This window comes from Dermacentor variabilis, chromosome 3 (assembly GCF_050947875.1).
Source record: "Dermacentor variabilis isolate Ectoservices chromosome 3, ASM5094787v1, whole genome shotgun sequence".
NCBI lineage: Eukaryota > Metazoa > Arthropoda > Arachnida > Ixodida > Ixodidae > Dermacentor > Dermacentor variabilis.
In genome coordinates, this window is record NC_134570.1 from 59,805,364 (window position 1) to 59,827,360 (window position 21,997).

Genomic DNA, 21,997 nt, shown 5'->3' on the forward strand with positions numbered 1-21,997 from the left:
ATGTACCGGTTGAAAGCTTGCCGCACGCGCCGTTCGCAAGTGCGAGGTCAACGCGCGGTGTTGTAGCAAATCTATTCGAGCCATCGATGCCGAAGTGCCCGTGCACGACACTTCGATGTTGATTGACTTTTACGCCCAAAATAGAAGGCGCGCCTTAAGCGTGGGCGCGCCGCAGATCTTCGCTGTTTACGCAAGGAATCTGAAACTCCGTATCTGGAAACGTAATACAGCAAGAACAGACCTCAAGGTCACACACGAATAAATACACACGCGCGCGTGACTGTCCGACAGCGTGGCTGTATGTTACGAAGACGGCAGTCTGAAACTCTTTTCCTGCTTCTTGTTTCTTTTTTCATTGCAGTTTACAGTTTACAGTGGGCTAAAATTACCGTTTGCAACAGGTCCAAAATCGTTTCCAGATTGCCTACGGGCGCACCATAAATGCAGAGGATGTCGTAGCTGAGGAAGATAAAACCTCACCTAGTGACACCGTTAAGTTCGCTTCCGAATTTTACGAAAGTTAAATAGACAGCAAACGTCGTAACGCAAGAAAAGATTTTCGCCAATACAAGCGGCGTGGACATGACCTTTTAACAGCAACGTTACAGGTGATTTATGGTAAAGGAAGTCATATAGGCAGCGCAAGGTCAGTTACGGTGCTAGGCGCCCGCTCTTAAAGAAAATAAAAATAAAAACAAAACATGCGTCAGCGCTAAAAAGGGAACACGAAGAAAGTGAAAGGCGTGTCCACAGATCACGAACGCGATTTCTTTTTCCAGCATTTTAGAACTCACGAAGGGCGGATCTTCGCTCGTTTCTTGTCGGCTACTACGAGATCCTTACCGGACTTGATCGCGGTGACTGCTTCCTCAGCCTTCATCCACTTCGGATCGCGCTTCAGCGGCTGAAAAGGTTCGTTGCAGTATGAGTAGTAGCCTCTCCGGTGAGCATTTTTCAACGCCAGGCCCGGACGGACGAACCGCTGGCAGAGCGAGGCCGCTTTCGACTTGAACGACATGGCTGGGTTGTAAGAAAGCGTGAACACGAAGACGCGCGACCTGTCAGACGCGGCACGGTACGGCTCTACAAAGCGGTGGAGTTGTCCTCGCGATCTTCCCCGCCGTTATCGCTGCGTCCGGCAGTCCGTAATCGCAGGTACGCAGAACTAGGAGAAACAACACAAAAACAAGCGGCGGAACCCGTAGCACCTGTGCACGAGCGAATGCTCGCTACGTCGCTCTTGAAGCGGAAAATGACGTCACAACGTCACTCTGACGTCTTCTGCTTCTCACATGCGTTTTGGCGGCGAAGCAAAAAGCGTTTCAAGGCATAGAGTTTCTATGTTTCAAGGCATGGCATATGTTTCAAGGATCCTTTTTTTCAAGCCCACGAGCATTTGATACGAAGGTTTTTCGTAAGGAACTATTTGCGACTATTTGCGCGAAGGCTGAAAACGCTATATGTATGTATATATATATATATATATATTGTAGAACGCATAAAGTTTCTCACTATATAAGTAATATAGTGAGAAACTATGGTAGAAGGGCTATTTACTAAAATGTCGCAAGTTGGAGTCAGCGCGTAAGACGAATTCGCGTTGCACTCGATCTCGGAGGCCAGTTTCAGTGAGTTCCTGTTTTTTCAGTGACTCTAGTTCCAGTGTCATAGGGGCGCCGTCTACCGTATCTCACGTTCCTTGTTCTCCAATCATCGCTCCATGTTGCCTGCATATCGCTCGCCCTATTTTCTTCATCCTTTCATTCGCCGAAACTCGCAGCGGGAGCTGCGGCGGCATTTTTCGTTCATTTGTACTTGTTTCTCTTAGCTTTGCACAGTTAGCTTAATCTCAGCATGATATTGCCGGTGCTCGCAGGAGTGGTACTGTGTGTGCCTGTTTTTCTGTATTCCTACAGAAGGATACGGTGAGACTTGCAGCCAATTACCCGCATACAGAGAGCTGCAAATTTTGTTAGCATCAACTGCAAATGCCGGTGCGCCGCCAAGCTTCGCGTTGGTCCCGCCACGTGCTGTGCTCTCGCGCGCGCGCATTTGCGTTTGTAAGCTCGACCGCGGGCATGTGCGTGTGCTCAACCGCACGACGCTATTATGGGTTTTCGACCACTCACGAGTTAGAGGTAGACGCATGGCTTCGCCGGGCACCAAATGCCGCGAGCATCGGCGAGCGCTGTTTTGTGGTGGTGGGCGACGATGGGAGTTGCCGCTTTCTTCTCATGGCTGTACTCGCGTTCCTCTAGTAGCCGCATGGGCTGGTTACGCGTCTCTTGTTTCATTCCTACACATAGAAGTATGAAAGATGCTTCTACGATGTTTTGGAGATACGAGGATCGAACATTCGCAATTGAACGCCCGGCGTGCATGGTCATTGCTTCGTATTTTTGTTTTCCTTTTACTTAGACGCCAGGTTTTTAAACTGCTTCCTCGGACTGAATCGCTTGAGCTGTGCCTTCCCTGTTGTACATTCGAAGCGTACGTGAATATACGTGCCGGTGTTCGACATTACATAGTGTTTACTCAAGCGAAATGAAACACCGCACTAATGATCGTACTACATCCTCCTCCCCCCCCCCCCCCCCCCCGCAATTTCCACGTAGGCCACTCTTTTCTGTCAAGGTAAACTGCTGGTTCTGCGGGGTGCAGACGGTTGTTCCTTACGGAAACATCAACTGCTGGGACTGTCCGAGCTGTGAGCAGTACAATGGATTCAAGGAGGTACGCTGAACTTGCCAAGTGACCCCACTTGGTTGCGCACTTGCGAAATACGTATTGTGCGTGTATGTATTAAAATCTTATGTTGTGCACTTGCACATTCAAGGTACAAAACTCTATAGCGCTCATGTACCGGCATATAGAAAAGTCGGAGCCCCATGTCATTTTAATGAAACAGTTGCCGTTAATTCTTGTTTAATGTCTAGTGCGCCTGAAGAATATCTACAAATAGAAACAATGATATGTTTGCAAGCTGATGCCTTAACCAAAGTCAAAACTGGAGGGGCAGTCTGTTACATTTTGCATTCGAGGGTACAACGTAAGTTTACTTGCTAAATATGCTCTGATATCACCGGATGAGAAATCTCAAGCAGATCAAGTGAAAGAAGGGTGCATTTAATAAATCCTATCCCTGCTTTTCTCTCATTTGCATCTCTCTCTCTCTCTCTTAATAAACCTACAATATAGTTAAATGTCACACTGTATATGAGAAGACTATGGAAGTTCATTTCTTTATTTTTATAAGACAACAGCTTTGGTATATGCTGACATTGAATTGTATTTACATTAAATGGATTCAAGATTTCTGGGACTACAAGTGTTGCCTAACCTTATATTCAAATATTGAGCAGCCAAGTTATTTAATGAACTGGTTATTTCAGTAGAAAAAGCACCCAATGTTTTACAACTTCGATTAGCTCAGAAGGCCCTGTTCATCTCCTTTAGCAGCTTTACATACTAAAAGTTATCAGCAAAAAAGGTAATGTACAGGTCCTTAAAGAAGAAGAAGAAAAAAGCTCCGCAAAAGTCATTCAGAGTAATTCAGACACAGTGGCTGTGCGATATAGAAACGGGCAGAACTAGGTACTCGTAATGTTGCCATTGGTGTTTTGCGATACCAGTTTATTCAAAGGTAAAGAATGCTTAATATTTCCAGCCTCGTTCTTGAATTCACTTTCTAGACTGCCTTTAAATTTAGGAAATATCAGGCAAATTGCATACACAAAATGATATGTGCTTACATGAATAACTTTGAAAAGGCTTTGTTTCAATACAAAACAGTGTTCTTCATAAGTACTGGACAATGTCAGACCATAATATTTAGGGCTATTTAGCACAAATTCTAAACAGAAAGGAGAAGGGGAGGACATAGTGCTTACTTTGTCCCTGTCCCCTTTCTGTTCTGATTTTGCACTATGCGGCAATAAATCTTATGGGTTAAAATTGCTCAGTATGAACCGCCTAGCCTCAACACGTACTACGTCATAATTCTGCTTAACGCCACTTTTTAAGGCCTGGTGCCTGTTTTCAAACACCAGGCCGTAGGTACTGGATAACTTAGAGGGAAGTCGGCTTGACAAGACGAATGCAAGTGTGTATTCAGAATCGTGTGGCGAAGTATTTATGCATTTCATAGTAGGGAGCTGTGTCATTAATGTGCCATATAGTTGAGAATTGAAGAAAAAAACAAGGTTTAGATCAGGGCATTCAAGATGCTTGGCGTTCCGCTTGCAAACACAAGCCTGCTTGGGTTGCAGGAAAACCCTAACATACTTTGGGTTCTTGGATACACAAATCACTTGCATCCCATAATCTAAAGCTCTCTAATAACCAAGCTGGCAAACAACTGGTGTTTGAACATGTACCTTTAAAAACGTTTTCCTTGGTTACATATAGACAAGACTGAGATGTTGTGGGTGCAGTCCAGCCCAGTCTTTTTGACAAAAATGTCTTCAGGCGCCCACATTCAAGATTGTTTTTAACATTCCTCTTCAAGCAACAATAAACAGCCGCAGCAAGTAAACTACTATATAGAAAAGCACCGTATCAGTGGCTTTTCACCTGTCTTTTCTACTTCATATGGGTATATAATTTTCGTTACATTTAGTAATCTACAATATACTGGATCGTGTTTGTCCAGTCTTGAGGCAGCACTTAAGAAATGCTTTTCCATGCCTTTTTCATTTATTTATATATTCTTTTTCAGGATGGTGACTACAACAAGCCGATTCCTGCACAGTTTGATGAAGCCCTCAATTTCACAACAACTTCCAGCTGCCAAGCAGATTCCTCGCCTGGAGCTTTGAAGCTGAAGCCTGACAACCAGCTGTGTTCTGTTTGCAATTACCACCAGGTCATCAAGGTTCGACTTCTGGCAAACTTCACTCCCACAGAGGAGGTGCGTGCCTTATGAATATTATCAGCTGTTGCACCTTGCTTGTCATTGTAAAAGTTGCCCCTGAATACATGCTTGTAGCCATTTTCACCCAATACTGGAACACAAATGTGTGTCAAAACACATTTGTATTCCTTGTATACAGGGAATAATGCAGGATTAGTTTGGCAATTGTTCTCTCTCGTTTGAGCTAGAGATGGACATAAGAAGTAATTGCATACAGATTGTGACATTGAGGCTTGTGAAGCGCTGCAATTATTAGCAGCTCGAAAGTTTTATTCATAACAGCATGCTCCTGCACTTGAGTGCAATTGGGCACATATCAATTCACAGTGTAATTGAAATATCCTCTGTTATTCAGTCTTGTCCTCCTGTAAAGCTGAAAAGGTGCTCAGGCTGAATTGCACACAACTTGGGTAATAAGCCAGCGTAACAACTCTGATTACAAGTTCAAACATAGCCACAGGGAAACGACATGAGACCCAAAAATGAGACTGAGACTGAATGAAGTAAGCGCTTCATCCTATCATGTTTTCTGTGTTGAACCCTTGTATGCTGCCTGTCTTCGATCATAGGCTCCCAACATGCCTACTCACATACATTCAGATTACAAGTTTATTGCCAAATGTGACTCGATAGGTGTCGCATTCTACAATATGGTAGATGAACTTAGTTTTGTTCCCTGGGAATCGTACTGAAAGCAATGAGGTTGATAAAGGGAAAAAATTTGACAAGAAAATAGTGACACAAATTTGCCACATTTTTAGACCCTACTTGCACAGGCACTCTGTGATTAAGTCATATTGCAAACAAACTTTACTGCAGTTACATTCATTTGCACAGAAGATGTAATCATGGTTATGTATGTGTCTACTGTGGTTAAATGAATAACTGTGGTTAGGCTTTTCATGCAACATTAGTGAAGCTGTAGTTCAGCTTAGCTGCTGTCTGAATTCCTGCAGCTTATTTCGAGGCTCTATCATATCCGTGGTACTACTATTTTGTTTCTTCCAGAGTTAACCCTAGGACAGGGCCATTGCGGCGCAACCACACTGTTTCCTTCTTAGGAGCTTTCATTTTAAAAGCCTTCAAGGGGACAGCCTTCGCTGAAGATGACTATGCAAGACTTTGCCTAACCATATATGTGTTAGCAGAAATGTAGGCGTGGGCAGCATCTCATGATGCTGCATTCAAACAAAGCTTGCAAAACCTCCCCCCCTCCCCTTTTAGGTGACTGTTCTAATTTAGTTACTGGTGTCAAGACATCAGCAGCAACATAATCTTAATAGACACCTTTGATTTCACCCTTTTTTTTTTCTTTGACAGGGACAGTCGTGAAACAGAAGAAACCTTTCTCAAACTCCAGGTTGAACATCGAGACACACAATGCTAGGTGCACTTGAGGACAGCAGAACATCCGAGTACAGTCGAGCTTTGATATACTAACAAACTCTGATAATCTGTGCTATAAATTTACCCAGATGTTTACCTAACAAGCAACTTATCCAGCATTGTGTTCAACAATAGGTAGTGCTGTAACTAATGTATACCCATCCTCGACTTTTTAAAGAGTCATACATGTGTGTGACCCAGATGACGTGTATGTACATATCATGTCAATAAGATCCTCTAATGGCACAGATTTCATCTGACTTCACGGTACAACATGTAGAGTTGCGCTCTGACTTTTTTTGCAATGTGTCCTGTGCTGTGCAGAGCCTTTTCGAGTCCGAGGTGGAGCAGTACCGGCAGCACCTCGAAGAAGTCTACCCGCTGTGCCAGCCGTGTGAGGCACAGGTCAAGAGGACGCTGACCCTTCAGGATTCGCTGCTACGGCCGCACTTGGTCGGCCGCACGCTGCCGGGCCATTGGAGAGTCCTGGCACACTACTGTCTTGTATGTGAGGCCTCCTTGGATGGCAGATGCTTACTGTTATTGAGATGCTTACTGTTAGGATTTAGTCTGTCCATGTGTTTACACTGTACAATGAATAGCAGAAAGCCAGAACTATGTCACGAAAAGGATGATCGTTGGTAGGTTAAACATTGCGTGTGAGAGCTTCAGTACACAGAGACATAGACGCAGAGGAGTACAGCACACATAGCACCTGCCACGGTAGCCTAGTGCTGTTCTTCTGCTGAGAATGGCATCACAGGCTCAATTCCTGATGGCATTTTAATAAGGGTAGTATGCAAAAACATTTTATGTACGTGCACGTTAAAAAACCTCTGGTCATGGAAATTATTCTGGAACCTATCCACTCTGGCCTCTCTCATAGCCTGTGTATGTTGCTCTAGGACAACAAACACCACAATTTGGCTCAGACGAGACTTTATATGGAACAGGATGCGGCTCCACTTCGGCAGTCGCTCTTGTCGCGCTATGCGTGATTTGAGAGCTGCATTTGCAAGCAGCTGTTGGTAATTAAATCATCTGATCATGTGCGTATGCGGAAGTTTCCATTTATTGTCTCGGCATTCCTTTGCTGTGGAAGCGAAATTTCGTCATATATTGCAATCACATACAAACACATTTTGTTATAGTTATAGTGAGGTTCTAATTATATGATGTTCTATGGGCAAAAAGTTATAAAAAGTTATATGCTTTGTTATACAGAGAAACCTCATTAAACCGTAGTTGGTCGGAGCTTGCAAAAAGTACATACTACATAGTGTTACTGCTTAACCGAAATAGCATGAGATCGCCCACTTACCTGTCGAAAACTGAACTCAGAGAGAGTGCAATGAAAGGGCAAAAATATGCATTACTTATTCACTTCGCGCGACAAAACTCTGCTATTTTCATTTTCGTTTTGATGCCGTGGCACCCTAGCAGCAACAACAGTGGCCTCAAACTTGCTGAAGCTGCGAGCCACCTTTTCAGTCAGCCCCCTCTTCTCGGCAAATACTCATACGGCAGGTTCCCCGTTGGTGTTGCATATTCTCTGCGCGCGGGCACGGTAGTGCTGCAGTAGTCGCGGGGTGCCTTTTTAAATCTGGGGTGCTGTTCTCGTTGTGACGATTGCATTCATGACGTCAGGGAAATTATTCTGGAACCTATCCACTATGGCCTTTCTCATAGTCTGTGTGTTCCTCCAGGACAATAAACACCATAATTTGGCTCAGACGAGACACAGTGCTGTCTTGCCTGTTTTTTTTTTTTTTTCCCCATATTTGTTGTCGGGCTCTGCAGCTCCACGCACGTACATGATCAGCATGTGTATGAGCTTACCCTTGGGTTCTTCAAACAACGCGAATATTAAATACCTACCGCCAATTATCATTGGGATCTTAACAGGAGGGCATAAATAAGGTGAGGAAGATCTAGTAGCTACAGTATTTTCCAAACACATGGTAAGTACACAATAAGGATAGTTAGGATCACGTACAGTCTGATTAAATTCAAGAAATCAACCAAAAGAAATTATACAAAAGCAAGCACGCACAAGCATATCAATGGTGTAGAACTGTAAGCCATTATAGCGCAGGGATTCTATCCCAGTTCTTTCTTTTCGCACTTTGTCACGTTATTGACCATTTGTGTGTAATAGGTAACAAGAAAGGAATAGAAAAAATTTAAAGGAATGCTCACAATATGCCACCCATAGTTTCATTTTGTTGGTTTTTGTTGTTAGGTTTTGCTTTGTGTGCAGCTGGTCTTGTTTAACTGTGCAGACCTGTTGGCACCCCAGCAAAATGACCTCTGTCCAGCAGCTCATTTCGCTGCACCGACTTTTGGGCTAGTTGGTTTGGTACAGTTATATGAAGCATGGCACACATTGTGTCGTTCTTTCTTGTCCGCATCACTGAAGCACTATGTTCCTTGTATCATTTCGCTGGCTTGCGTCTTCCTTTTTTGCAGCCTTGGAAGCAGCGCCTGCGGCTTGTGTTGTCCCTGGTAGCGTCAGCCATGAGTGTCTCCGCCTCGACAATGTTGCTTTTGGCCTTGCTGGAGGGCAACGCTGTGCTGATGCAGTACTGTGCAAAGTTGGGCCTGGCTAGTGTGGCAGTGAACATTCAGCCCCGCCGACTACTGCAGCCTGCTGGTCTGGTGTTGGCTGGAAGCTCGGTACTGCTCGCAGGACGGCGGCGGTGAGTTCGTATGCTTTCTTGCCCTGCTGTGATTGTGAACTCAGCCTGTTCATTATGAAACAAAATACTGTTAAACCTTGATATAATGAAGTAAGTAAAATCAGCAATTTGCTTCATTATATCGAAATTTCGTTGTATTGAAATTCAACCTTTCATGCAAATAAGTACAGTCGCCGATCGATTTTTTTTTACACGGAAAGGGGCCACGGAATTTTCCGAGTTATCGGGCAATCGAAAAAAGCAAATTTGAATAAGAAGACGATTCCTCTTCAAGAATTCGGGAGTTGGCGACGAATGATACGGTTTCAGGCCACGTCGACAATATCTTCACATAGGTGGTACGAATTAAGCGAAGCCAGCCGCGCTCAGGATAGCGTCGCCCGCACTGGGACGACGCTATCATAAAATGCGCCGACAGTGGGGAGCGAATGCTTCCTCTGCCTCTCGCCCCAATGGGTCACCGAAACTCGAGATTACGCAACATTCAATACTAGATGCGCAGAAAGAGAGCTTACATGATGCCACGCCCACTCTTTGCACACGTGGCAGACTATCTCTAAAACAGGGCGCGCGGCTGCATATGCACTCAGCCATGTTTACAGCCATGCGCACCCACGGCCGGGAGGCACGGCAGTTACCCCCCCCCGTGCCTCGCGCACAATTGCATTACCGCGAGCGAGCTCCCCTCCACCTCATTCCCTGTGCACGCAAGGGGAGGTGGCACTCGTGCATGAAGCCACCATCTTTCTTTCTCACCCTCGCACACTTTCATTCGCACCTAAAGCACAAAGTGTGCGGGGCGCTTAGGATCTTATCGCACTTGAACTTTATACGGAACGTGACGCAGCTCCACTTAGGCAGTTGTTCTTGTCAGGCTGCGCGTGATTTTAGAGGTGTGTTTGCAAGCAGCTGCTGGCAATTTAATCATTTGACCATCTGCGTATGCAGAAGTTTCCATTTATTGTCTCGGCATTAATTTGCGGTGGAAGTGAAATTTCGTTATACTTGAAATTGCTTACAAACACATTTCGTTATGATGAGGTTCTAATTATATGATGTTCTATGAGCAAAATGTTATGAAAAGTTAAATGCTTCGTTATATAGAGAATTTCCTCATATTGAAGTTCGTTAAATCAAGGTTTAAACTGTATATCAAGACTGATAATAGCAGTTTACCAGCCTTTCTTTTTTAAGCACAGCCAACCTAATGCTAAAGAAAATTGCACCATGAAATTCTGCATGACAACACTTTCCATCATTTGATGCACAGAAGTAAAGTGAGCTAGGCAGTGCCTCTTGATTAGAACACTTAGCAATGAGTTCTGCATTTCATTTCCAAAAGCAGACCTTTTATTTATTTATTTCCTAACAAGCACTGTATATTTTACATGCAGCTTCTGCTTGTCCATGCACTCGGTGTAGGTGATCTTGTGGCTTGTAGTAGTTGGTAATGTGTTGGACCTTGCAATTAGGAAGTAGATCAAGAGTTTGGGGCAAAACCAGCATGGGTACCATTTTAACATAAATTTCCTTGTCGTTTTCTATCCAGCACGGAATTCGCCTCTGCGCGCACTACTTGTTGTCTGCTTCCGTCCTTTCCAACCACGGCACCGTGTCGCGCACTACGCACATCACAGTCTCCAACCACCGCACTGTGTTGCGCACTACACACATCACAGGCACTAACTGTAACTTTAGCCACCGACGACCAATGAAACAACACCAATTAGGCCTAATGGCCTAGGCAGTCTAGCTGTGACGAAAATTCACCACTGGTCGATGTGGTAACGGGCTGCTAGCCGGCATGGAATTCTTGCCACTATGACATGTTTGTACGGGCGGCTCCTCAGTAATCGGTCCTGAGATCACGCTTGCGGGCTAGATTGACGGCTGTTGAAACACGATCTGTGTGCCTTCCAGTGGCTAATCAGCTCAGTCTTCGTACATGCCTTAGCACTTTTCGAAATATGTGCTCCGTTCCCTTTTTCTGCATTGTGTTATGGTTTTGATCGGTCCTGTTGACCTGGACGAGCTCTTTACCGGCAGAGGCGGCCCTGGCCGACACGGTGCTGTTTTGCGAATTGCAGTGTTCAGGCGCTGTGCGCGCAATCCCCGCGTCAAGCCGACATTGGGAAGAGCATGCAGCGGGGTAGAATTTAACACTCGCAAAGACAGTCTTCGTGAGTGCTAAATCTAAAGGATGGGGCGGTCCATCCGCAGCGCGCTTGGTGCGCCTTTTTCACCGCACTGAGGCACTCTGCAGCGCACGCGACATGCAGCACTGCATGGCTCTCCACAGCGAATGTACGGAATATTCTGTTCACGAATATAATTATTCGAACATTCACTATTTGACTCAATTTGGTGATATTAGAGTATTTGCACACCCCTAACAATGTTCCTTTGGCTCTTCCCGCAGGCTGGGTCTCACTGCCCTTCTCCTCTGCTTCTCCTGGCTGCTGACGCTGTTGTGCAGCTACCCTGCAATGGAAAAGTGGCTGGGTTATGTTAACCTAGCATGGTGCCAGCTTGTTCTTGCAACTGTAACAATTGTCCTAGGCACCTTTCACACATTCAACCTTCTCAAAAGCTACCTGCATGGTGGAGCTCTTAGGTAGGCATTGTCTTATTACCCTAGTGGATTGATGCCTCATTTCTTCCCTCTCATTTCACACCTAAAGAGCCTTCCCGGATTGTTTGTGGCCCTTGCAAATACAATAGATTGATTGATTGAGTTTAACACCCCAAATGAACACTGGGGCTATGACGCATGCTGTAGTAGAGTGCTCCGGATTAATTTTGACCACCTGGGGTTCTTTATTGTGTACCCAAGTACAGTTAATCCTCGATATAACAAAGTAGGTAAAATTGGCAATTTGCTTTGTTAAATGAAAATTTCATTGTATTGAAATTCGACCTTTTATGCAAGTCAGTACAGTCGCCAATCGATTTTTTTTTTTTTTTTTTCATGGAAAGGGGCCGCAAAATTTTCCAAATTGTCGGGCAGTTGGAAAAAGCACATTTGATTGAAATTGGGAGTTGGCGACGAATGATGCGATTTCGTGCCATGTCAATGATATCTTCACATTGGCATACAAATTAAGGGAAGCCAGCCACACTTTTGCATGCACTCCGTCCCCACGACTGATAGCGTCACCCGCACTGGGATGACGCTCTCATGTAAAGTGCCGGCAGCGGGGAGCGAATGCTTTGTCTAACCATCACACAAAGTGCGCGGGGCGTGTCAAGATCTTATTGCACTTGGACTTTATACGGAACAGGACAGAGCCCTACCTTGGCGGTCGCTCTTGTTGCGCCACGTGCGATTTAAAGGGACACTAAAGGTTACTATTAAGTCAACGTGGACTGTTGAAATACCATCACAGAAACCTCGAAACGCTTGTTTCGTGCCAAGGAGAGACTTATTTTAAGAGAAAATGCGTTCTGAAGCGTCCGCGTACCTCTAGCGCAGTTAAAATCGCCCGCCCTCCGATCGAGGAGTACTGACATCATGGTCTCATAGTGACGTTGCGCCATCGGTGAGTAGAACGGCGTCCGCAGACGCCGCTACGGCTTTTCTGCGCAAAACGCGAACGCGCGGCCAGAAACAGAGCCAAGACAGAGCCGACAGCAGAGCGAAAGCGGGAGTATGGTGGCTAGCGGAAGGAGAAACGAATTACGTCCCACATTACGTCCCACGGCACACGGAGAGTCCGTTTTCGTTAAACTATAGGCTGCGGCGAGCTCGCAGCGTGGTCGGCGTGGTCTATGAGAAGCGACGAGCCTTTTCGCACTCGCAACAGGGCATAAAATGTGCGAATCGACGCAAAACTCGGCCTAGAAACGTGCTTCGCCACAGCCAGGGCTCAATACGACCCAAGCTGGCACGACCCAGATGTCGTTTCCCGCACCGCCACCAGGCGCCGCTACTATACCTCAAACTCCAGCGCAAGACGCCCATAAGCTGGTACTTCATTCTATGACGCTAACTTCGACGCTCGTCGCAATGGACCCTGACACCGACAGATTGGCTCGCGATGGTGGGCTCAACTTCAGCTATTTGAGCACCGACGAGTGCGACCTGCTGCTGAGGGCTCGCACTGCCGGCGTCGTTGCGTACTACGACGGCGGCCTCGACGGCGGCTCTCCGGAGCGGGAAAGCAACGAGGGCTTCCCACGACATCACATGGACGTGGCATTCTCGCTGCTTGTTCCAAATGAAAGTTTCGCGAGCCAGCAGAACCCTCACAGCACGACGCGATAACAAAACTACTGAAACTCCAAAGCGTGCGCGGCGCAGAGTCGAGCGCGCAGAGTCGAGCGAAAACGAAACCTTTCGAACACCCATATTACTGAAGGGCAACGTCAAAATGTTATTTTTTCTTAGAATCGAATAGACGTAGACAAGTAGAATTTTTTTCCGTCTTATAATCGAATGAAATGATATTTTTAATACGAGTAGTTGAGTATTAGTAACACAAATTATGAGGAGTCCTTTCGTCATCGGGCTAGTACCGGAATGTCGCTGGGGGGTCTCAAATCGTGTCATGCATTTACCTCAATTTCTCGGTTACTAAAGCTCTGTTCGCGATTATATTGACGCCTTAGACGTTCTAGAACATTGCTCTACCACTTTAACTTGAGTTTCTGGTAACCTTTAGTGTCCCTTTAAGAGGAGAGTTTACAAGCAGCCGCTAGTAATTCAATCAGTTGACCATCTGTGTGTGCGGAACGTTCCATTTATTGTCTCAGCATTCCTTTGCAGTGGAAGCAAAATTTCGTCATGCAATCAACAGCCGATAATTTGGACTCCATGGTGAACGTAAACAAGTCCAAACTATGGAATGTCTGAAAAAATTAATGTATCCAAAAAAAGATAATATTATTTACATTTTAAATCTCGTGTGCAAGGAATAAGTGGTCAATTCATTGCTGCACACACTTCCACTTATGTGCAACCAAGTACGCCTGTATTTCTGCCAGTTTTGTACTGTCGCTGTACGCCAATGCAAGGACTGCAAATGCTCGAGTTCACATGTGAAGGCTCCGGAGCACACTGCACATCATCATCATCCAAGCTAGAATCGCTGTTTGACCGTAGAAGAACTTGCTCAAATATTTTGTAATAATTCATTTCGGCACACGACAACACCGCGCTGTCGATGTCTTCAAAGTCTTCAAGTGCAATGACGGTGGAAATCGGCACACCGCAGCGTAACAGCTCATCAATGATGTCCACATTTGAGCAAGTTGTGGTAGGCAGCAGGTTCAGGCTCTTAAGTTTTAGAGTCATTGAGACAGCGACTCAAGACTTGTTCCAAGTCGGACTGCGAGGGAATCGTTGGTGCCATTTGATGTGGCCTGTTGATAAGTTCACGAGAAAAACTTCTTTTGGCCGGCAGAGCACTATCTGGAATGCAAACTAAACAAACAAGCACAGAATAGCAAAATGCTGTCCAAAAGGCAAACTCAACAAACAGAATGGTGAGAGCAGGCCATGAGCGGCGTTGCTGCGATAGGATGTGATGAATGCGATGTTGATGCGACCTATAATTCAGGCAAAGCTTCCAAGATCGGCATTTGCAGTTAAATCTTTGAGGCGTAGTGCTGCAACCAAGGCAAAGCTTCAGGGATTACCATCTAACGTGTAACCTCTGAGATCATACTTGATGTCTTGTCAAGGTTGCCAGAGGAGACAACGGCGACAGAATTGGCGTACACTATGCAACCACGGACAGTGTCCGGATAATGCAATGTAGAGCTTGTGGCTGTCCGAAATATCAATTGTCTTTACACATGAAGTCTATGGGGCCATTGCCGATGCCGCAGTGTTCAAATTACCGGGCATGTCCGAATTATCAGTGTCCACTTTATCGGTCGGCGACTGTATTGAAATTGCATGCAACCACAGTTACATTGAGGTTCTAAATGCATGGTGTTCTATGGACAAGAGGTTACGAAAAGTTAACTGCTTCATTATATCGAGGTTTAACTGCAACCTGCAACCGCCAACACGATGCATCTATGCTGCACTCATTACAAACAGAAGCATGTGAGTGTGGAAGTTAAATGGCTGAAAGAGTGGTGCATGTGGCAATTACCAGAGCAATCACTAGACTGTTCAACAATCAAAACTTTCCACATATCTGCACTTCCGAAGCGGAAGTCCTTGGAACATATTTAGAGCCTGCAAATTTCTGTGCACCAGCCCTGTGTTACATATGGGCTGCTTCCTGCTGCTGCTTGAAGAGGCCACCACTCTGTACCACTTGAATGCAGGACCTGTTTGTTTGTTGTTGTTTTTTGTCCAGTGTGGTTTTACGGGACTGGCCTTCCCTGTTGCTCTTTGTGCTTCCTTTGTCTAATTACTGAATTTAAGACACATGTCCAAATTGTGGAATTTGAGCCAAACAGTAAAAAAAGCCTATCTGTTTAGCAGAAGTCTTCTGCTTTATACCTGTTTGAAAGATTTATGTCCTCGAATACTGTGGTGAAATAGAATGACGTTCTGGTTAACACCTATTGGCACAGTGTAAAAATGAAGTGCTGATGAGCATTAACTGGAACAGACTTTGTGGACAGATTTCTTGAAACTCGTTAATGGGACACTAAAGAGCAAAGTGATTTCACCCGTATTAGTAAATTACCCTCCTGAAATACCAAGAATTCCATTCTGGCTGCGAGAAGACGCTTGGCAAGCCAGAAAATGGGCGAAAATGAGATGGGTGGTGCTGCCGTCTTGAAGTTCCCGCACCACCTCGTCATGACATCATGGATTTTGATGGCGTCTGCTAGGTCCTAGTTAATTCTTTGTCAGTAAAAATGGACTACATTGTTTTTAGAGGAGCCAAGGACTTAATATGGCAAGTTTCAGGAACTGAGCCAATACAGTCCAAATACAAAAGAAATTAGGGCTTTCGGTGTGAAATTCAAAAATGGCACTGTGTCCTTCATTTGCTTTTATTAATAATCAACCTATTATCGTAAAATCCACTACACTCACATTTTCAAACAATACTTTATCAGTATTCAGACATTTAGTGCTCTGATTTAGTGTCCCTTTAAGTACAGAATTTCTGCTGAATGGACGCAACTTCATTTCTGCTCATTATACCATTCTGCAATTGAGGCCTACGTCCTAAACCTAAAGCCAATCACTGTGAAGTTAATTAGTGCAACGTTCTTAATTAGGTAACAATTATGCAAGTAATGCCCGCCTCTCCAAATAATCAAGCCGATGTGACAAAATTGTGCCCAGAATCTGCTGCAGAAACTTCCTCAATACATCTGTTCCCACTAAAGAAATGGTACGAGATAACCTCATATGTTGTAGGAGCACCTACTCGTAGCAGTTTTTTCATTCAGTGCTGCTGTAACACAGGAGGAGCTGTTACACTATATTATAACTGAGCACCTTGGCTATTCCTTTTTTTTGCAGGAAACTGGTCAGTCCCAGAGTAAGCAGCCTGTCATCTAGTCCCTACACATCCAGCACAGCAAGTCTGAGCTCGTCAACATATCTGCCCAATAGGGAGGGCTCACAGTGCATTGGCCAGAGTCGGTTCAGCTTTGATGACAACCAGAGCACCTGCAGCCACCTGACAAAGACGGCCACCAGCGACCTTTCAGACAGGATAAGTGACGTGCACATCTCTCCTGAGAGTGAAAGATCATGGACTACTAGTGAGTGAGATTTTTGTATACCCTTAGTGTCTCATAACCCTTTGTTTCATCGCTCGGCACTACTACTAAGATTACAATTTCCGCACCTCTTTGCTCTTTTTTCTTCTCAGGGAAATTCTACAACTTTTGCTCGTACACAGTCGAGACCAATTTTTCGGGCACGCCTGATCAATCAGATGCCCATGCGGCACGCCATCACTTCTCCCATGACGACGTCTGAAATTTCAGACGCTGAAACCCTTCGCTGCCAAATGTTTCGACTATTTTTCCGTGATTGCAAGTCCGAAGCAGCATGAAGTGAAGCCTCTGTCGCCGAAATTTTGATCATCTTGCAGCCTTGAACCAGAGCCCTTGCAGGCCGATCCGTTCGTAGCAGTCGCTGTCCTGTGCTATCGTTAGGCCTAGCTGCTTCAACGTTCACTATCAAGCTTCCACCTGTTCAGTGCTGTGTTTTTCATTTAAAGGGACACTAAAGGTTACCAGAAAGTCATGTTAAAGTTATAAACCAATGCTCTAGAACGTCTAAGGCGTCAACATAATCGCGAACAGAGCTTTAGTAACCGAGAAATTGAGGTAACTGCATGGCACGATTTGAGACCCCCCAGCGACATTCCGGTACTAGCCAGATGATGAAGGCACTCCTCATCATAATTAATGTCACTAGTACTCAACTACTTGTATTAAAAAGATCATTTCATTAGATTATAAGACGGAAGAAAATGCTACTTGTCTACTTCTATTCGATTCTAAGAAAAAATAACATTTTGACGTTACCCTTGAGTAGTATGGGTGATCGAAAGGTTTCGTTTTCACTCGACGCTGCGCACTCGACTGCGCCACGTGCACTTTGGAGTTTCAGTTGTTTCTTTATCGCGTCGTGCTGCGGTGGTCCTGCTGGCTCGTGAAACTTGCATTTGGAACAAGCAGCGAGAATGCCATGTCCATGTGATGTCGTGGGATGCGCGAACGGTTCGCGGAACTTGGCCAAGGGCAGTTGCAGCGGCGAATCCAACGTTACTTATCACTGTGTGCCAACGAGTGAACTTCTCCATTCGAAGTGGTGAAGTGCCGTACCTCCACCACAGCGCGCTGGCAAAGAGCCGAGAAATCACCTAGTGTGCTCGCTGCACTTTCCTCCAGAGGATTACGAGTTCAACGCCGACTTACTGAAGTTGCGCGAAGTGCCTTTCAAAGCAGGCCGCCGTTGTAGTACACAACGACGCCGGCAGCGCGAGCCCTCAGCAGCAGGTCACATTTATCATTGCTTAAATCGCTGAACTTGAGCCCGGCATCGTGAGCCAATGTGTCGTCAGGGTCATCCATTGCAACGAGCGTCGAAATTGGCGTCATAAAATAAAGAACCAGCTTATCGTCGTGCGCTTTCCGTTCCGCTAGCCACGATAGTTCCGCTTTCGTGCTGCTGTCGGCTCTGTCTTGGCTATGTTTCTGGCCGCGCGTCTGCGTTTTGTGCAGAAAAGCCATAGTGCCATCCGTGGGAGCCATTTTACTCACCGACAGCGCAACGTCACTATGAGACCATGATGGCAACACTCCTCAATCGGAGGGTGGGTGATTTGAACTGCGCTAGAGGTATGCAGACATTTCAGAACAAATTTTTTTTTTTAAATAAGTGTATTCTTCGCATGAAACAAACGTTTCAAGGTTTCTGGGGTGGTATTTCAACAGTCCATGTAGACTTAATATTACCCTTTAGTGTCCCTATAAAGGGCCACTCACGAGGCCTCATAGCAAATCTTAGTGATATGCTGTTAGTTGTTACATGCGCCCTAGGGAGCGCTCTGCCACAAGAATTTTTCAAATTGGTCCATTAACAGCCGCGGCAGAAATATTTCAGTGCTACGTACCCGTGATTTCAGGACGCAAGGGCGACTGCCAAGAGAGATTCTCCCTACTCTCCCCGTCTAGCCTCCGCAAGTGAAATTCCTACCCTGTGTTCTCCCATACCGGAGCTCGAGGATCGCGTGACACATGCGCCAAGGGCCTTGCCTTCTTTTTTTTTTTTTATTCCTTCGCTTTTTTGCTACGCAGCGTGCTTCCGTTGACGGTGTCATGCACAAGCTGTTGCGTTTATGTCTCGTTTTACGCAGCACACAATCTGACCCACTGTGCAAGAGAACAACTGACTAGTAGTATGACTCAGAGCTGTGCGGACACTGAGGCAGACACAAGCAATTCATAGAGCATGATCGCCTGCTGGAACACAGTATAAAATGACATACTTTTGTTGTCTGCATGTGCGACTGCATGACGTAAGAGCAAGCAGACATTCGGGTTGCGCGTTGTGTTATTTCTCTAATCATTAATTTGCCTATTGAAGCAACAGATTACACAAATGACAGACGTCGCCTTGAATAATGCTGGAAGTCACGTGTCGCTATGATCGACATCACAGTAGTAAGACGTACGTAGGCGCACTTCTGCAATATACATAGACTCTCTGGCTGGGAGCGCGGCTCCCGCGAGGAGAAAGGCAAACAGCATTCGGTTAAATATTTCAACTCTTTTCGCGGTATACAGCAAGGTAATACTTAGCAGACACGATTGTTAGCGTGCATTGTATGCACGGCGCTTGTCAGCTCAAAATGGCCAGCCCTGGTGAGGGGCCCTTTAAAAGATTCGTCACTGTCACCAATGGTGCTGGCTCCGCCTTCTTCATCATCGCCGATATCGTCGAAGCGCAGAATGCACGGCAATGGTCTGACATGTTGCATAATGCTGGTTTCTGAAAGTCAGCCTTGCCGCAATACAGCAAGGTTATGCGGTGAAGCATATGCAAAGTATTGCGGTGAAGCACACCAAGTGTACGAAGGGGTGACTGTCACTGAATGTAAAATGTGTTCCTTAAATACGCGCGCCCTCACCCACTTTCTCCTGTCATAGTAAGAGATTGAGATGCCAAAGTATTGTAATGGTAGATCTTTAAAGCTATTTCGGACATGGCTGTGGTGATTTGAGTCCTCGAGGGCAGTTAAAGGCATTTATGCTTTTTTTACAGTGAAGCTGTATATGCCTAGGCGAAACGCTCACGGTCTGACCACAGAAACCCCTTTGGGCTCATACCCCCTTAAGCAATGGCTCGTACCCCCATAAACGCAACCTCCCCATTACGACGACAGCAGAGAAGTGAAATTCTACGCTGGAATGATAAGCAGCAACGGAGCCAGCTGTGGAAGATGAAGGCACTCAAGCCATTGCTGATGACGATAGTTTTTTGCACACGGAGCCAACTTTGGAAGATGACGACAACAACGCACGTGCGAGTAGTGGCACTAGTGTCGCGTTTGCGTAGCTGGCGCCGAGAATTTTTACAGCGAAGCTGTAGTATATGCCTAGGCAAAAAGCTCGTGGGTCGACTACAGAAACCCTCTGGCAGAAGGTGTGGCACACCATTGGCTACGCCGACAGTGATGCCGTTTCTCTCTTGTGGCATAGCGCCTATGAACAACAGCACCGAGAGGAGGAGCGGGAGAGATCTCGTCGGTGTCACGCGAACGCCTCAGCAGATCAGGCCCGCAAGCAGCAATCTTGGGCCGATCCGGCAGCTCGTGCGGCCGAGCTAGTTCGCGAAGCATAGCTGAAGTGGCGACATTACACCGCCGATGTCGAGAGAGATCACCAGTGGCAACATCAGGCCGAGGATCCAGCGGTTCAGGCCTGCGAGGCAGAGCAGCGACAACGTCGACGTCAACATAAACACTGGGGCCGCACATTTAAGCTTCGCTGGTTTGCCATCTGTACAAAGTGCATGGGTGATGTTTTCTTCTGTGTGTGTGTGTGTGTGTGTGTGTGTGTGTGTGTGTGTGTGTGTGTGTGTGTGTGTGTGTGTGTGTGTGTGTGTGTGTGTGTGTGAGTGTGTGTGTGTGTGTGTGTGTGTGTGTGTGTGTGTGTGTGTGTGTGTGTGTGTGTGTGTGTGTGTGTGTGTGGTTTCTGCAGTCCTAAGGAGTCTGTGAAATCGGACATTGACTGTCCCAGTCAACACTTGCAAAAATTTATATCTGGCCCATGCTTATGCTCTGACGTGGGTACCAGCCTCCGGTTGTGTAAGACCTACACTGACAAAATTGATGTTGAGAAAATCGTTTCACGAACACTAATCCATGCCTCATCAGACCAAGTGCGTCGATTATCATGATGTCAAGTTATTGACTTGACCAAGAAAACAATTGACAAAATGCTTACTGCACCGACATGCACCAAGTCAGCAAAGGAATTTACTAGGCTCATCTGTAGGTTAAACAATATGTGAATGTAAACTGCAGTCTTTATCAACGCATACAAATGATAAACAATCACAGTAGTGAGTCGAGTGTCTTTTTCACATTAGCCTGTTGCTGGACTCCGTAAGCCGGTACCTTTTCTGGAATGTCTCTAGCCCTTCGCATTCCCACACGATCCACACCTCCGATCCCACTTCTCTTGCTCACTCTCTATTGTCACAAATTTAATGCAGGCACATGGTCCAAACCTACAAGTCTGCAAGGAATCTCCAGGGAATCTGCTCCAGCCAGCTGCACGAATTTGGCTGACATGGGTGGCGACGGTGGTAGCAGACCGTCATCACTCCTATGGCCCGCTAGGCTGCGCTTTCAGCAGGGCTCGCCATGGATGGCGGGTGGCATGTGGGCCATGGGTGGAACACGCACTCCCTCAAACACCAATGTCTTGTGGGGAGTCAAGCAGAGTTTTGGCCTGCTCACTCCACCGCCATCTCTGGCTGGATCAGCCAAGCACAGCTCCAGTGGTTCCGGCAGTAAGTTGCACATCGAGCACCTTGAACGTGGCAAAATTTCTCGGTTTTATCTGCCATAATGGCTGTGGCATTGTCCTGCAAAGTACAAGGTTATGGATTTGGTTCCTGGCTGCGTCAGCCGCATCTCGATAGTGGCACAATGTAATAATGCTTGCGTACTTATACAGTTAATCCTCAATTATAATGTAAGTATTTAACTTTTTATAGCTTCTTGTCCATAGAAAACAATGTATTTAAAACCTCAATATGTATATCGAAGTGCATTTATACATAAATTCAATGTAACTAACTATCTGCTGCCACAAAGAAATACCTAGACAATAAACTTCCGCGAATGCAGATGTTTGAACTACAAGTGGCTGCTTATGTATGCACACCTCTAGCAATCATTGAAGCGGAGCAGCATCATGCTCCGTATAAAGTTGAAGTGCAGTAAGATGCTATCGTGTCTCGTGTGGTGTGAAAACATGCGAGGGCGCGCTATGAAGGATGGTGGCCTGACGAGTGCCATCTTTCCACGCGAGCAGAAGGAAAGGTGAAAGGGGA

At 45.9% G+C, this 21,997-nt stretch overlaps 2 protein-coding genes across 3 annotated transcripts in view; one reads left to right on the forward strand and one right to left on the reverse strand.

The window, feature by feature from the left end:
* Window positions 1-1,238, reverse strand: part of LOC142575719 (succinyl-CoA:acetate/propanoyl-CoA:succinate CoA transferase) — a 28,302-nt gene extending 27,064 nt beyond the window's left edge. The window contains exon 1 of the mRNA XM_075685299.1: window positions 844-1,238. Coding sequence (XP_075541414.1) covers window positions 844-1,018 — 175 coding nt within the window. The 5' untranslated portion in view covers window positions 1,019-1,238. The remainder of the gene's footprint in view (window positions 1-843) is intronic.
* Window positions 1,239-1,631: 393 nt separating this feature from the next.
* Window positions 1,632-21,997, forward strand: part of LOC142575716 (uncharacterized) — a 39,330-nt gene continuing 18,964 nt past the window's right edge. Inside the window, exons 1-8 of one of the 2 annotated variants that reach the window (XM_075685295.1) lie at window positions 1,632-1,925; window positions 2,616-2,733; window positions 4,718-4,909; window positions 6,623-6,802; window positions 8,768-8,997; window positions 11,417-11,611; window positions 16,436-16,680; window positions 21,152-21,451. In XM_075685295.1, the coding sequence (XP_075541410.1) occupies window positions 1,855-1,925; window positions 2,616-2,733; window positions 4,718-4,909; window positions 6,623-6,802; window positions 8,768-8,997; window positions 11,417-11,611; window positions 16,436-16,680; window positions 21,152-21,451 (1,531 nt within the window). In that variant the 5' untranslated portion in view covers window positions 1,632-1,854. Of the gene's footprint in view, window positions 1,926-2,134; window positions 2,491-2,615; window positions 2,734-4,717; window positions 4,910-6,622; window positions 6,803-8,767; window positions 8,998-11,416; window positions 11,612-16,435; window positions 16,681-21,151; window positions 21,452-21,997 lie in introns of those variants that run through there. The other variant, XM_075685294.1, reaches the window with a different exon arrangement.